Raw genomic sequence first — 14,476 nt, 5'->3', positions numbered from 1 at the left:
AAAGATTGAATCATTTTCTTTTTTCTCTTAAATAAAATTAATTCTGTGTCAAGGAGTGAGTAGAATCCTCATGTCTAAATTAGAGGGAAAGACAGAAAATGCCTCATATATCATGACCTGTGACCCACAGTATGATCCCAAAATTAATTTACTCTGTGATTTTATCTTCTATTTTCAGGACCATCTTCAGCTATTATATTCAGTTGGATCAAACATTTCCACAGAGAGGTAATTTTTCATAATTAAAAAAAGTAAAATTGAGTGAATAAAGAAGCAATGTCCTTTCAGGATTCCTTGCTATTTTTGTGTCTCTATCACTGCATAGAAACCAGAAGTGAAGAGGTTTTTTAAAATGTGTGGGTGTATGCTCACACAGCTCTTCGTGTGCAGCCTTCATGTAATGAATCCTTAATGCTTTAGAACTTCAGTCACACCTTACTTATTTGCACTCAGAAATAGTTTCAGCGTCTTTTACTGTATTTCACTTTTTGTGCTTTAGTATTTTAAATATAGATAACATGTATAAAACTGTAATTACTTTTTCCTATGCAGAGTTTCTCAGCTCCTGTCTTTTGCTACAACTCTCTGCTCTCAAGAATCTTCTATGTTGGGACTTCCAGATTTTCCTTTAGACAGCTTATCAGCTGCCGTTCAGATTTTGGTATGTGCATTCACGTGCTGTGAAACTATATGGGCTTAACATTTCTCAGAATTAGATCTGGTTTATTCGAGTTCTTTGAAGAAGATTAACATGAATATTTGGAAAAAAAAACCACCCAACCAGGAAAAACTAAGGATAGTCTAAGGGAGAAAGGTCTCAGTTGGATATCTCTGGGTAATAGTTTAACCAAGCACACAGCGTAATACTGAAGGGCATGGTACGGTATGACATAAGATTTGTGCTGTGGTTAAGAGTATCTTAGTGCTCAATTTATTATTTTCTCCCCTATGGTAAATCATCTTACCTGACTTCAGGAGCATCTGTTGTTTACCTGATGACACTGAGGTAGTCAGTGGAGAGAAATAAAAATCACACCCTAAAAGTGCTTTGGATTTATTGGTATGCATGTAAATCTGATTGATTGCATGACAAAGACATTTATTCTCTCCATTGACACCTAAAAGGACTCAAAGCAATTATTCAAGTGCGGGTAGAGGAGACAGTTAGGTTGTGTGAGATGCAGCCTACGTTAGGTCTTTGTGTTGACTGGTGGATTTAGAATAAACACAGAAATAGAGGGTTACCTGAAAATGCAGGTTGTGCATGCTTGAGGATGCAGTGCTTCCTGACAGCTGCAGTCTATAGGGAAATACACAGTGACAGGTGAGGCAGGTCAAAACTAAAGCTGTGGCAGCCTTTCTGCTTTCCTGGACAATCCTTTGTCTCTTGGACTTTATACTTGCACGGTAAAAAGGTGAAGCTGGGCTGGAAAGTGCCTCCTGAAGGAAGTCAGGTAGATGAGGTCTGTATAAAGAGGGGGAGAGGTCAGTATGTTTTTGCATACAGGAAGATATGGTCAACCCTGGAGGGTAAAATACCACGGCAGCTTCTCAAACCCTCTCTCCAAGGTGCAGGTGTTAGAACGAACTCCGGATAGTTCTCTGTTGTCTCATGCTCAGTCATTTTACCCACGGTACTGCTCAGCAGCAGATCACTTCCTGCATGTTTTATTGCATTGTATACATTACTTTGTTGCTGTGATGCTCAGTCCTCACAGTTGTGCTGGATACTTACATACATAGTTTGTTTTCTGAATTAGTGGTCCTACATCAGATGTTACAAAGTGATTAAAATTCAAGTTAAGAGGTATTTGGAGGACTTTAGAAAGAAATACGTGTTGGATTTTGAAATAAATTGCAAATTTATATTCTTTGAGCCCTGTAGTGAAAAATTATTTTTAAATGAATGCCAGATGGCTTACAGAGTAACAGAAAGAGAACGATTCCTAAGCTCTTATCTAAACTATGAAATGAAGGAAGCATTTTATTTTACATTAGAGAATGTGAAGTGTTACCATTGTATGACAGGGTCTTTTTTAGGTAGATGGAAACTGTTTCTTTTAGAATTAGTTTTAATCACTTGGTTTTCTAAGTTGACTGTTCATGGTGATTTCTAACTACAGCATTTTTTCTTCACATGCTGGGTCAGTGCCATCCTCTGCTTCTAGCTTGGTTGATTTAACTGTTTAAAAGTGTGGAGGGATTGCATTGAAATGAGTAGTTTCTTATCTTCTGTCATAGATTCACACAGTTCCAAAACATATTTCTTGGCTTGAAAACTCCTGCCTGCTGAAAGGGAGGATTTTTTTTATAGGGTCCTGAAGAGGCTCATTTTATACATGCCATTGTAATTGTTATTAACTTTAGATAATGTGTACAAATTGCATGGTATGTCCTAATATATACAGAGGGCTTTTAAATTGCAGTTAAGGGCTCCCTGATCCTTGAAGCAGTACATTTGCTACAGTGCATTATATGGTTCATTTTTACTGACTTTTTTTAAAATATGGAACATTATAAATAGTATTACTACTTATAAATATGAATTGAATTAGCATTTCATAAAATATGTGTCTCCTGGTTTAATTTCTAAGAAGCTCTTCTTCCAGTTGGATGCCTACATAAATCCAAGTGTATAACTGAAAATCAGTTGATTTTATTTAAATTACATGATTTGCTTTGATGATGGCCTAAAAAAGTAGTGACACTCCAATGACTATTTTTCACTAGTTTTGCACACAAGTAGTCCTAAAAATTTTGCAAGTCTTCATTGAAGCAAACAATCGATGGTTACTTTAGGGGGTTTGAAACACTTTTTTGCTACCAGAAAAGGCTTTATGCATAGTTTCTTGAGTATTCATAAATGCATTTCTCTTTTTGTCTCTGTTACTGCCACAAAATAATCAAATCTTTGTCTAGTTCAGGCAGCAACTGACAAAAGAGTTAATACTTAAATAAGCAGATAGTTTAAAAAAACAGTTGTTTTCAGTTTTGTGTAGAAAGGGCAAGCATACCCAGTAACTCATTGCAGAACAAAACAGAAATGTCTATAAACTGATTTGTTAAGTAAAATCTGTACAATATAATAGAATAAAAATTAAATACTAGAAATTGCTTTGAATGTGTAGATCATTATTGTAATGCATATTTCTTGTCATATTGCTTTTCTAGTAGTGCTGTGAGTTACCTGTGGTGGCATTTGTCTCTTGTGGCCATAAATGTCTTTAGGTATCTGAGCCAATCACTGTAGCTTCAATTTATGAACAGGAAACAAAGTAATTTTTATGGCATAATTCTTCTAATCTCCTTTGGACTTTGACATTATCATGAATTGCACCTCAAAAATGCCTGTTTTGACATTTAATCAAATATTCTTGTAGTGCTGTTTTAGGTATTGCCCTTACAGTCTTATTTTATGTTCAAAGCTATACAGGTTTTTTGGTCTAATGCCTGATGACAGAATGAGCCAATAATTTTTTTAATTTGTATTTTAACATTGAATTAGGATTCCTTTCCTATGATGTCGGTCCAGCATGTTATTGACCGGCTTTACCCCTATCGTGTTTTCCTTGGAAAGGAAGGCAGGACTGCAGTCAAAGACATGCTAAAAGTAAGTATTGTACATCTATATTACAGTTCCAGGAAGTGATGGACTATGGCAGTAGTTCTCCCAACTAAAGTTACTTTACTACTTCTGTATAAAAAAGAATTCTGAAGTGAACTAAAGGGCTACATTATTGCTGATGCTTAAAACCTTCATAACAGTATTTAAAAAAACCTTCATAAGCTTGTAAATTTAATTATAGTGAAAGGTGAAACCTCGAGGTTCTCTGGAATATTTAGACCTCAGGTAAAGGCTATAAAAAAACCCTCGTTATATAAATAAGTGGTTAAATAACTTGACAATAGCTACTTATAAGGGTAAAGTAGTAGAATGCTTAAAAAATACCTCCAGCATTTGACTTTTAAGAGACGATACTAAAATGACCTTAGATATCACATGCACAAAATACATCCAGTGCAATGTGATTATAGATTATATTAGTCTCTGGTTTTGGTCTGTGTTACCCTTTTGTTGCTTGTTGTTGGTCAGGTCTGTTTTGTTGTTTTATCCATGTTTAATAATAGCTTACAAAGTCTATAATTATGCTGGGTTATTCCATGTATCCTTTTGAAACTTAAGCACAGTGTCAACTTTCTTTCATTTTTTAAATATGATGTAGGAGTTATGTATGTTGTTGAAAAATTAGCATTCACAGCTTGGATCATATTACTCAGCTCTTTCAGTCCTGAAAGTCAGACATTATTTGACTTGAATATTTGGAAATAGCCAACTTTGTAGCTAGTGAATTTTTGGTTTCCCCAAAACCAAGCTTACGTGTCAGGCAATGTTTGTAGCTCATCCCCCCATATACTGACCTTTTGCATTGCAGTTCAGTCCTGTATTCCTTGTGTGAGTGGGCTGCTCTCCTACTTGTCTTCCTGAGTTTTGGGCTGGACAGTCCTTGCATTTGAAGGAGGTCATCTTGAATAACCTGCCAGCTTTCCTGAACCATCAAAGCTGACTCCTGTCAGGGGTCCTACCTACCACTTATTTGCATAAGCCGATCTGGCTTGAAATCCAGGATCTTAAGTCTGTTACTTGCCTTCATCACTACCCCTCGGGATTCTTAATGCCATTATTGATGGCTACAGGCAGAGTGGCAGTTGATTACCACATCCATGAAGTTTGTCCTTGTTTGCGCATAGCAGGAGCTGTCTGTGCATCACCACTCCCTAGCCAGTGCAGTGCCTGTGCTGAGACATTATTCCAGGCAGCCTTAGAAATCTAGATTGATTAGCTTTGCAGGTAAGGACCTGAGGGTCCTGGTGGACAATGAGCTGTCCATGAGCCCGTGTGCCCTTGTGGCCAAGAAGGCCAGTGTTATCCTGGGGTACACTAGGAAGGGCGTCGATAGCAAGTCAAGAGGTGATCTTGCTCCTTTAATCAGCCCTAGTGAAGCCTCATCAGGAGTACTGTGTCCAGTTCTGGGGCTCCTCAGTACAAGAGAGACATGGAGCTCTTGGAGCAGGTCTAGCAGAGGGTGATAGATATGATTAGGGGACTGGCACATTCCTCTTATGAGGAAAGTCTGAGGGAGCTGGGCCTGTTCAGCCTCAAGAAGAGATGACTGAGGGGGCCCTCATCAATGTCTGTAAGTATCTGAAGGGAGTGTGTCAAGAGGATGGGGCCAGGCCCTTCTTGGTAGTGCCAAGCAACAGGACAAGAGGCAATGGGTAGAAACTGGTGCACAGGAAGTTCCACCTGAATATCAGGAAGAACTTCCTTACTTTGCAGTTGTCTGAGCACTGAAACAGTTTGTCCAGGGAGGTTGTGGATTCTCCTTTGCTGGAGATATTCAAGAACTGCCTGGATGCAATCCTGTGCAATGTGATCTTGGATGACCCTGCTTGAGCAGGGAGGTTGGACCAGATAACCCACTGCAGTCCCTTCCAACTGTACCCTTTCTGTGATTCTATGTCATGCTCTGTTGCCCTTCCACCACAGTTTGGGATGATTGAAGATGCCCATGAGAACCATTGTCTGTGTGGAAATAGGCTTCTGTCTGTTATCAGTGCAGTAACATTCACTTCTGATCTTAATATGCCTTTATTTTAAATACTTATGTCATTTTGTTTACCCGATCAGTTATAGATGGTGAACATCTGTATGTTCAATACTATCAGCTTCCTTCATTATATATTTCTTTTCTTTGACTTTGTGTTGTGCATGCAATTGCTTCCTCTGTAACACAGGTTGCTTTGACTCATAAAATCTTCTTTCTTGATAATAATCTACTTTCAAATACCTTGTTACTGCATTTTTCTGTGTTCATTTTCTTTTCTTTTTTAAAAAATCTTCCTCATCACCACTTAAATGAACTTATTATGTCAACAAGTGCATATAATCTTATTTGGAATTTTATTCTATTTGCACACAACAAATCTCATTAAGCAATGAACCTTAAGAATTGCAGAAAATAACTGTATTGAGCAATGTCTGTTTATAATGATATTATAGTAATGGCAGCTCCAGAGCTGTATAAATATTGATAAGAAATTATTTTTTTCCATTCCATAAGAATGGTGGGAAAGAAGAGTCTAGCAGAAGCAAAGTAACTTCTTACTCTACCTTCCTTTTGGAAGGTAAGAGTGTCCGGCTAATATTTGCCACTGAATACTTTTTCTGTGTAAAAGACTAGAGTTAGGAAATGCTAATCTTAACTGGGAGGTATTGAGAGTTGAAAAAATAAATACCTGAAGTGTATTGAAAATGATTCAATAAATTCTTAACACTGGCTAAGATTTAAAGAGAAACCCCCCAAATTTCGTGTAAAGAAATGTAAAGTTTAGGCATCTGCTTCGGAGACAGATCTGGGAAGTAGTAATCTAGCTGAGAAGATATCATAATTTCAGGATGTCTTCCCTTCCAGTCAGCTGTCACAGCTGAGAAGTGAGATCGCCAGAGGTTATGCCAAGCAGCTAGTTTTGTCAGCTGTTAGATCCTGTGCATATTTCTTGAAGAGATCATATTCTCAAGACACTGTCTTCCCAAACGTTATCTTCAACTTGGGGAAATCCTTTCCTTATACACCTCCGTGCTTATTGAGACACCAACATCTAGGTATTACCTGTAATTCTTATTGTCAACAATGAATCAGTATGAAATATTGACTTATACCTTCCTTGTGAGTGAAGGTAGTTTCTTTGGGGTGTTTGTGGATGAGAAGCTTGATGTGACCCAGCAATATGCACTTGCAGCCCAGAAAGCCAACTATATCCTGACCTGCGGCAAGATCAGCATGGTCAGCAGGTCAAAAGAGGTGATTCTGTCCCTCTGCTCCTTTCTGGTGAGACTCCACCTGGAGTACCATGCCCACGTCTGGGGCCCCCAATAGAAGAAGGATGTGGACCTGCTGGAGTGACTCCAGAGGAGGCCACAAAGAAGATCAGAGGGCTGTAGCACTTCTGTGAAGACAGGCTGAGAGAGTTGAGGTTGTTCAGCCTGGAGAAGAGAAGGCTCTGGCGAGACCTTAGAGCAACCTCCCAATACCTAAAGGGGATTTACAAAAAAGCTGGAGCAGGACTTTTCACAAGGGCATGTAGCGATAGGACAAGGGTGAATGGATTCAAATTGAGAAGGATAGATACAGATAAGCTATTAGGAAGAAATTCTTGACAGTGAGGGTAGTGAGGCACTGGAACAGTTGCCCAGAGAAGTTGTGGATGCCCCATCCCTGGAAGTGTTCAGTGCCAGGTTGGATGGGGCTTTGAGCAGCCTGGTCTAGTGGAAGCACCCCCTACCCATGGCAGAAGGTTGGAATAAATGATCTTTAAGGTTCCTTCCAGCCCAACTGTAATTCTTATTGTGTTAGTCTTGGATATGTGAAGATGCTTTTAAATGCAAATTTCTTGTTGTGTGAATCTAGTTGGAGTTAAAACCTGTTTTAGGCTTAACTCTATCAATCAACTTTTTAATGTGATACGAATGTGACTCCTTGTTTCAAACTGGTTAGCATAAGAAATGGTGTTTAGGAATGCACACTAATCCAGCATCAGCAGTGGTCTTCAGAGTTGTATATCATAAAGAAAATTTGTATAAGTGCTGCAGTTTGCAGCATTCATTAGTTCATTAGTTTGCAACAGACAGGACAGAAGTACCAAAATAAACTTGAGAATGATGTGCCTTTGTTTACCCTTATTTGAAGTTTCTGTACTTGGGCAACTGTATCAATTTGTATTCTGATTCTTAAAGATGATACTTGACTTACAGGATCTTACAAAGGAACACATAAGTTGCTTTGAATTCTGGTCTTTAAAATTATTCTGTACTTGCATGAAGTACTGGTGTGGCAAATTATTTCATCTGACAGATGAACATTTGAAATATGATTGTAAAAATTAAATGAAAAAGTATTTAAAGATTTTCTCTACAAAACTGAAATACAGAGAAATCACTGCTTTCAAGGAAAGCAGCCTCCAGTTAAACATTGTCAAACAATAAGCTTAAGCACATATGATATATCTCCCACAGGACTGAAGTTTTCCTTCCTGCATACTACTGATAGACTTTCATAAAACTGGTCATCTTCATTTAGGCTGAGTTTGGTGGCTCATAAGAGACTCCAGCTGTTCTATACTTATTTCTTTGCTGTTCCATAAGCTTTTGGTGTTTTACTTAGGATTCATCAGATATTTTGGTTTTGCTTTTTTAAATCTCACATGCCTTTTGCCTGCCTTTTTCCCAGTGTTGGAAACACCTACTTGTTTGATTGTTTTACCTTCTAATCAAGAGAATCTTTCTATGAGATCTTAGAAATAACATATGGATCAGATTTGTCGTAATAAATGAGCAAGTCCCTTTTAGCCTACTATTCAAGTTTTCAGCTTCACTCTAAGGCCCTAGATTTTTTCTTCATTTTCATGCCTTGATTAATACTGTGTTTATCACCTTGATCTTATATCAAATAAAAACTTGTTTGTACCCTATAACTCATTTTTGTATTACTTGCACATCCACTTCATATGGATCAGATTTGTCGTAATAAATGAGCAAGTCCCTTTTAGCCTACTATTCAAGTTTTCAGCTTCACTCTAAGGCCCTAGATTTTTTCTTCATTTTCATGCCTTGATTAATACTGTGTTTATCACCTTGATCTTATATCAAATAAAAACTTGTTTGTACCCTATAACTCATTTTTGTATTACTTGCACATCCACTTTTATCTGATGAATGCTCTTTCCCATCCTCACAGTAGGAAATCTTCAGGCTACATAGGTACTCTCAGAGACAGTGGCCTAGTAGTTCAGAAAACTGCAATCTTCTTTCTTGTCTAGACAAGAAAGAATTCTGTTCGCTTCTAGGGCATTTCTGTTGCAAATTTTGTTCTAAGGAAAGATTTGTTGCTCTCTTATTTCTTCCAAAGTATTTTATAATCTTTGGGGCTTTGCATTAATTAATGCTCTTAGTGCCAATACATACCACAGTAGTGGAATCTGTCAGATTCCATCTGTCTGTCTGTTCATCCCATCTTGCACTTGTGGTTCATATTTTGCTTCTTGTGAAGTAGTTCAGTCTTCTTGTGCATTGAAAAATTCTCTTTCCTTCCCATGCAGAGATTCCTCCAGCCTTTGGATGCCTCTTTTGAATAGCTTAGCTGCCTTGTGGATTCAGCAGAGTGGTTATCTGCAACTATGAGTCATTTTAAGTTCTCTGTTCTTTTATCCAGCTGGATTATCAGTATATTCTTTGCAAGTTCCATGTTGAGACATTACTGATCATTAGATACTTCCAGGTGGTCAGAATTCCTCTTCCTTTTGTTCTAATTTTTAGACTTTGCCTTTCTCATGTTTCTAGGCATGCAGAATGTAGCCTGATGATTATGGACTGCCAAATCACTTCCCTCACTTTTCATGGCTAGTCTCTTCTTTTTGCCTTCTTTTTGAAGTCTGAGTCAATGAGGCTGTCCACTTCTGGTTCTCCAAGTATCTCTTGGAATTTCTGCTACTGAATGTGCTCAGTAGTTGTCCTTTCAAGCCACAAATATTTCTTTTATTTGCAGCTATCAGCTTGGGCATTTTATAGAGGAAGTTGCTTCTGGCTCAGCAGAAGTATGTTTAATGTGTTGTACATCCATTTCATGCCACTCTGATTCCATATCTGCCTGTCATAATTCTAAATGAAGAGCTGCGTCAAAGAGATCTCTCTTGTTGTCAAAGCAACAGAGACAGTTTTGTTTGCTGCTCCTGTCAGGGTGTAAGTGTGGTAACTTGTTTAGTTGCTACAGTATTCAGTCTAGCAGCAGTTTACTGATTTACTAATGAAATAAGAATGGGAACATCTGGTAGTTCCTTTCACATAATCATAGTTGGAGCATTTCTTAGAATCATAATTTGAGATACTACTCAGAAGTCATTCCTGTCCTCAGTAGCATTAATGGTATCTGAAGTAAACTCAGCTGTTACAATAAGTATATAATTTGGTGCAGCCCTTTACTAAAGCACGTTTATTTTAAATGCATGTTTAAGCATAAAATTTTTGTAGGCTTCTGTTCCAGAATGGGAATTTACCAAGCAATGAAGAGCCAAAATGTTTGTAAAAACCCATCTCAGATTTTGTTTTAAACTTTAATAGGCAGTGCTGTGAATCCTAGTAATAATAAAGCTACATACTTTTTAAGAATTGTTTTACATTAGCGACTTCTGGTTTTAAAAATTTTTTTTTTTTTAGGAATTCCAAAGAGTTGTATAATACTTCTTTTCTCTTGTTTACTCAGCTTTCACTCTGTTTAGTAAAATGGCCCTATGAATTCAGTAATTTCAATTAGTAGCTTTTTTTGTGCATAAACCCCCCGGTGTAACTCCTTCCACAACTAAACAGACTTTTGAAGGATTTTGTAAAATTGTTTTCATGCTTTGTATGTACAGCATAAAATAGAGAGTATAATGCTCAAAAGAAGATTGAGAAGACAAATGTCCTGGGTTTTGTTCTTAATATACCCAGAACATGCTGAAGGCTTTTTTTGTACAGGTTGTCCTCAGTTTTCATTGTATAAGGCAGCTGTGACGCTAAGTAAGCATAATGCTTGCTGGTTCTTTTTATTGGTAGTCAGATGTTTAAATCTGCAATTGGTTATAATGACCTGCAGAGATAGGTGATCTATTATTACACATGTTGAAGGCTATAGTTCATTGCTTGTATTATTTTGGACTGTCAGGCTGAGACTTGGCAAAGTGACATTTTTGCTTTGGAACTGTCACTAGTCAGAATAAGTTGGTATACAATCTCTTTGCTGTAGTTTTAAGTGTAGAATATATAGGCCATCAAGAATGTGAACGTAGGTATGTGAAAGGTGGAAGTAAAGTAAATGGATTTAGGAGTTCACAATGAATTGTGGATATGCTTCTGGCATAGTTTTGGAAGGAACAGTTTTACAAAACAAGTTATATTTAATAATTACTTTCCTCACCCCTTAATTCTACAGCGTTTTGAGCTTCAAGATTCAGGAAACCACTTGCTTCCCAGAAGGATTACAAAAGTAGAAACGGTACATGGAAACAAACCCTTCAAGGCTGATGTAACTGTCCAGATTGGTGAAAAAGAAGTGACATTCCAGGTATGAGTCTATATATTCATCAAACTATAATATGTTTTTAAAAATCCTCGACTTGTTTTCATCTCATCAAGAATTTGATGCTTACACTAGATACTGAAAGTATTTGCAATGAGGTTGGGGTTTTTTTGGTAGAATAACATGTGATATTTATTGGAAACTCATGTAGGTACTGGAATATTAGTTTATGGATACACAAGGTTTTATTTCTACTTAAACTCATACTTTCCTACATGTGAATCATTGAGTTTGGATTAAAAAAAAGCCTCTGGATTTCTTTTATTGTTTAATTGGATTAGAATAAGAGAGAGTACTTATGATGCTCTTGATGCTGCTTTCCCTTTTTCTTTTATAAAAACAATAGTCTGTCTTTGTTTACACTTCAAATAAAATCTAATGAGTGCTTGGTAATGTTCCGACACAGGATGTTGGGAAAATGGAACAAAGTAATCATATCAAATATGATTAGTTTGAATTTCTTCCAATGAAGTTTATGACCTGCTAGGTGGTGAAATAAGTTCTTATTCAGGAAACAGATGCTGATCTGAAAATTTGAAGTTAATGTTGAATTTGGAGACTCTAAAGAGTCTGTAAAGAAGATGAATTAGTGGGAGTCAGAGAGATCATGCTAACATTGGTAAGGAATATCCTCAGAGAGTTTGTACGATGATGAAGTAGAAAGGGGATCAACAGCAACTGAGAATTTTTCAGGAAAAGGTAAGTCTGTAGGAACCTGATTCAATTCTTTTCTGAGGCAAAGATTTTTGCTTGACATGTGGGTGATATCTTCTGAAAGCAGGTCTGCAGAATGTGTCTGGGAACAGGAGGGCATAAGAAGTTTGCAGGTGGAACAGTTCTGACTAGAACAGGAAGTGGAAGTAGAGTGATTACCTTAACATGGGGAATGATCAAAACTCTCCAAAGTTCTGGTCAAAGTAGCTCGTTCAGATTTTCACAATACAAATTGCTCATTCTTTTCCATGATTCGCTGATGAGGAATGAATATTGGTGATTTTTGGGTGAAGGAGATGTGAAGGAGTTTGTCTCTTAGAAATCATATTTTGAATCTAATTGGAAACTAAATTTTGTGACAGTGGCAGTGTTAAGTTTGATAGTAACAATTATCAGCGAAATATTGCAGTAGTTTTGGACAAGTCCACACAAAGCCATGTTATCATGGTATAGCTTATTTAGCATTTTTTCGTCATTTTCTTCTTATAGGTTCCAGCTGGAACTGGGCCGTTGAAAAATCATCCTCGATCAGATACTTTCATAAGGACTTCCAGCCATAACCAGCTGTTGGCAGAAATGATGCAATCCCATATGGTTAAAGATATGTGTTTAATTGGAGGAAAAGTAAGAATTTAAATTTCTATTCTCCATCCTTCCCTGTGATCCTTAGAATGTGATCTAATTCTTATGTTTTTTAATTTCTAGGGCTGTGGCAAAACAGTTATTGCTAAAGAGTTTGCTGATATGCTGGGTTACAGCATAGAGCCTATCATGCTGTACCAGGTAAGTAAACTATCTGCTGATGACCATGCTTTAACTATGATCTAAAATACAATACACAAACCTCAATTCTTTGTTCTCTCAATCAGTGACTTTAAAAGTTGCAACTATGTTCATAAAGAGCTGCAGCTTTTAAAATCACTGCTAATCACTGATATGGGTTAAAAGGAAAAAGGAAGCAAAGATTTCAATGATAGCAAAGTTTTCTGCTCATTATAGAGCATTTTTTATTCTCTGTATTAGAATGCTCATCTAAATCTCTTCTTACTGCAGACCTAAATGGAGGGAGTACTGTGCAGCAACATAGATAGTACAATATTATCACATATAAACTGCTCCTGATACTGCTTTCCTTCGATTTTATTGACTCCATTGTGAATCTGACAAAGAGGTAATCTAAGAAAATATGAAGGGAATCATTTAACACAGTGGTCTTTCTTCTAGCTGCAGAGAATTGACAACTCATTGTGTGATTCTTGTAAAGAGAACTTTCTCTTTTGTGTCTTCTCCTTTTTGGATTTATTTTTTTCATTTTGGGGTATGTTTCTTCCCTTTGGGTCAGAGTGGTGACCACTTGCAGTTCATGTGTGTTGAATGCCTCAGGAAGACCTTTTGTAGTTTCTTTTTTTTTTCATCTTGGTCCGTATACCATTTAATCTTGCAATGGAATTCTTCATTATCGGCATGTGGCACTTAGTGCCATGGTCTAATAATGATGGTATTTGCCACTTGATAAACCTGCTGAAGGACAAGCCCACCCTAACCCTTGTTTGGTTGCACACAATACAGTACTAGGTAAGAACCAGGAAAATTAGACAATTATTTGGTTAAAAAAACTTGGCCACTTTTTTTTCAACATCCTACCTTTAATTAGTGTGGCTTCAATAAATAAGAGGAGAATACTTGCTTTTTAGAGGCACATGAGCAGACTTGACAATGGAAGTATTTATTCAGTAAACATCTGTCTTTCAAAGATACCTATAATTCCTACAAAAACAAAGTCTAGGGTAAGGGTTTGAAGTATTTCCTACTGGACTGAACCTTTCATTTGGTGTCACCAGGGTTTGATCAAGCTCAAAAGGTATAGGTATATAGAGAGGTTTTGTGATGATCTTTAAAGCAAATACATAACTGTTTGTGAGCTACTTGTTGACTATAAAGTCACATGTAGCCAAGTCTGCGTCAAATCCACATGTATATCTATACATATAGATGTTTCCTATGTACAATGTGTTACATAAGCTCAAAAATTTCTTACAATGTATAAAAAAATACAGTATGTAGCTGAGCTAGAAATGAATTTTCAGAATGCATTTGTGTTTCCTAAGTTATGTAATAACGTATCAGGGGCTTTGCACAGCAAAGTAATAGGATAATGTAATGACAGAATAAATGTTAAATTCATAATTCTAATTCAGCAATGAAGACTATGGATCCTAGAATTTAAGAGTTGGAATGGACCTTATAGATCATCTAGTCCCAACCCCCCCTGCCATGGGCAGGGACACCTCCTCACTAGATCAGGTTGCTCGAGGCCTCAAGTGAAAAGTGTGATAATACTATAAATTTTGCATTTTTTCTACTTTGGTCCAAAAAAAGTGTACTTTTCTTTTTTTTTTCAGAGAGACATCATATTGTCATAAATCCATTTCTAAAACTAAGGAGCTTTTATTTGTCCAATGGTTCATTTTTATTTTCCAGAGGTTTCTGCAGGCACAAAAATGGGTAGTGGATCGCTTACCCTTGGTCTGAAGCAATACCATTGTTTTTTTCTTCAGGCTCTGTGAAGAAACTAATTGTTAGATTTTTAT

The 14,476-nt window shown here is 37.0% G+C and overlaps 1 protein-coding gene across 1 annotated transcript in view; it reads left to right on the top strand.

Annotated features, from left to right (window-relative positions):
* LOC103804016 (von Willebrand factor A domain-containing protein 8-like) overlaps window positions 1-12,668 on the top strand; it is a gene marked incomplete at both ends in the record, with an annotated part of 29,251 nt that extends 16,583 nt beyond the window's left edge. Inside the window, 6 exons of the mRNA XM_009076606.1 lie at window positions 179-228; window positions 553-661; window positions 3,506-3,610; window positions 11,025-11,156; window positions 12,375-12,509; window positions 12,591-12,668. Coding sequence (XP_009074854.1) covers window positions 179-228; window positions 553-661; window positions 3,506-3,610; window positions 11,025-11,156; window positions 12,375-12,509; window positions 12,591-12,668 — 609 coding nt within the window. The remainder of the gene's footprint in view (window positions 1-178; window positions 229-552; window positions 662-3,505; window positions 3,611-11,024; window positions 11,157-12,374; window positions 12,510-12,590) is intronic.
* Window positions 12,669-14,476: the final 1,808 nt, after the last annotated feature.

The sequence above is a fragment of the Acanthisitta chloris genome, unplaced genomic scaffold (genome assembly GCF_000695815.1).
Source record: "Acanthisitta chloris isolate BGI_N310 unplaced genomic scaffold, ASM69581v1 scaffold11690, whole genome shotgun sequence".
Lineage (NCBI taxonomy): Eukaryota > Metazoa > Chordata > Aves > Passeriformes > Acanthisittidae > Acanthisitta > Acanthisitta chloris.
This window is presented reverse-complemented; position numbering and strand designations above follow the sequence as displayed.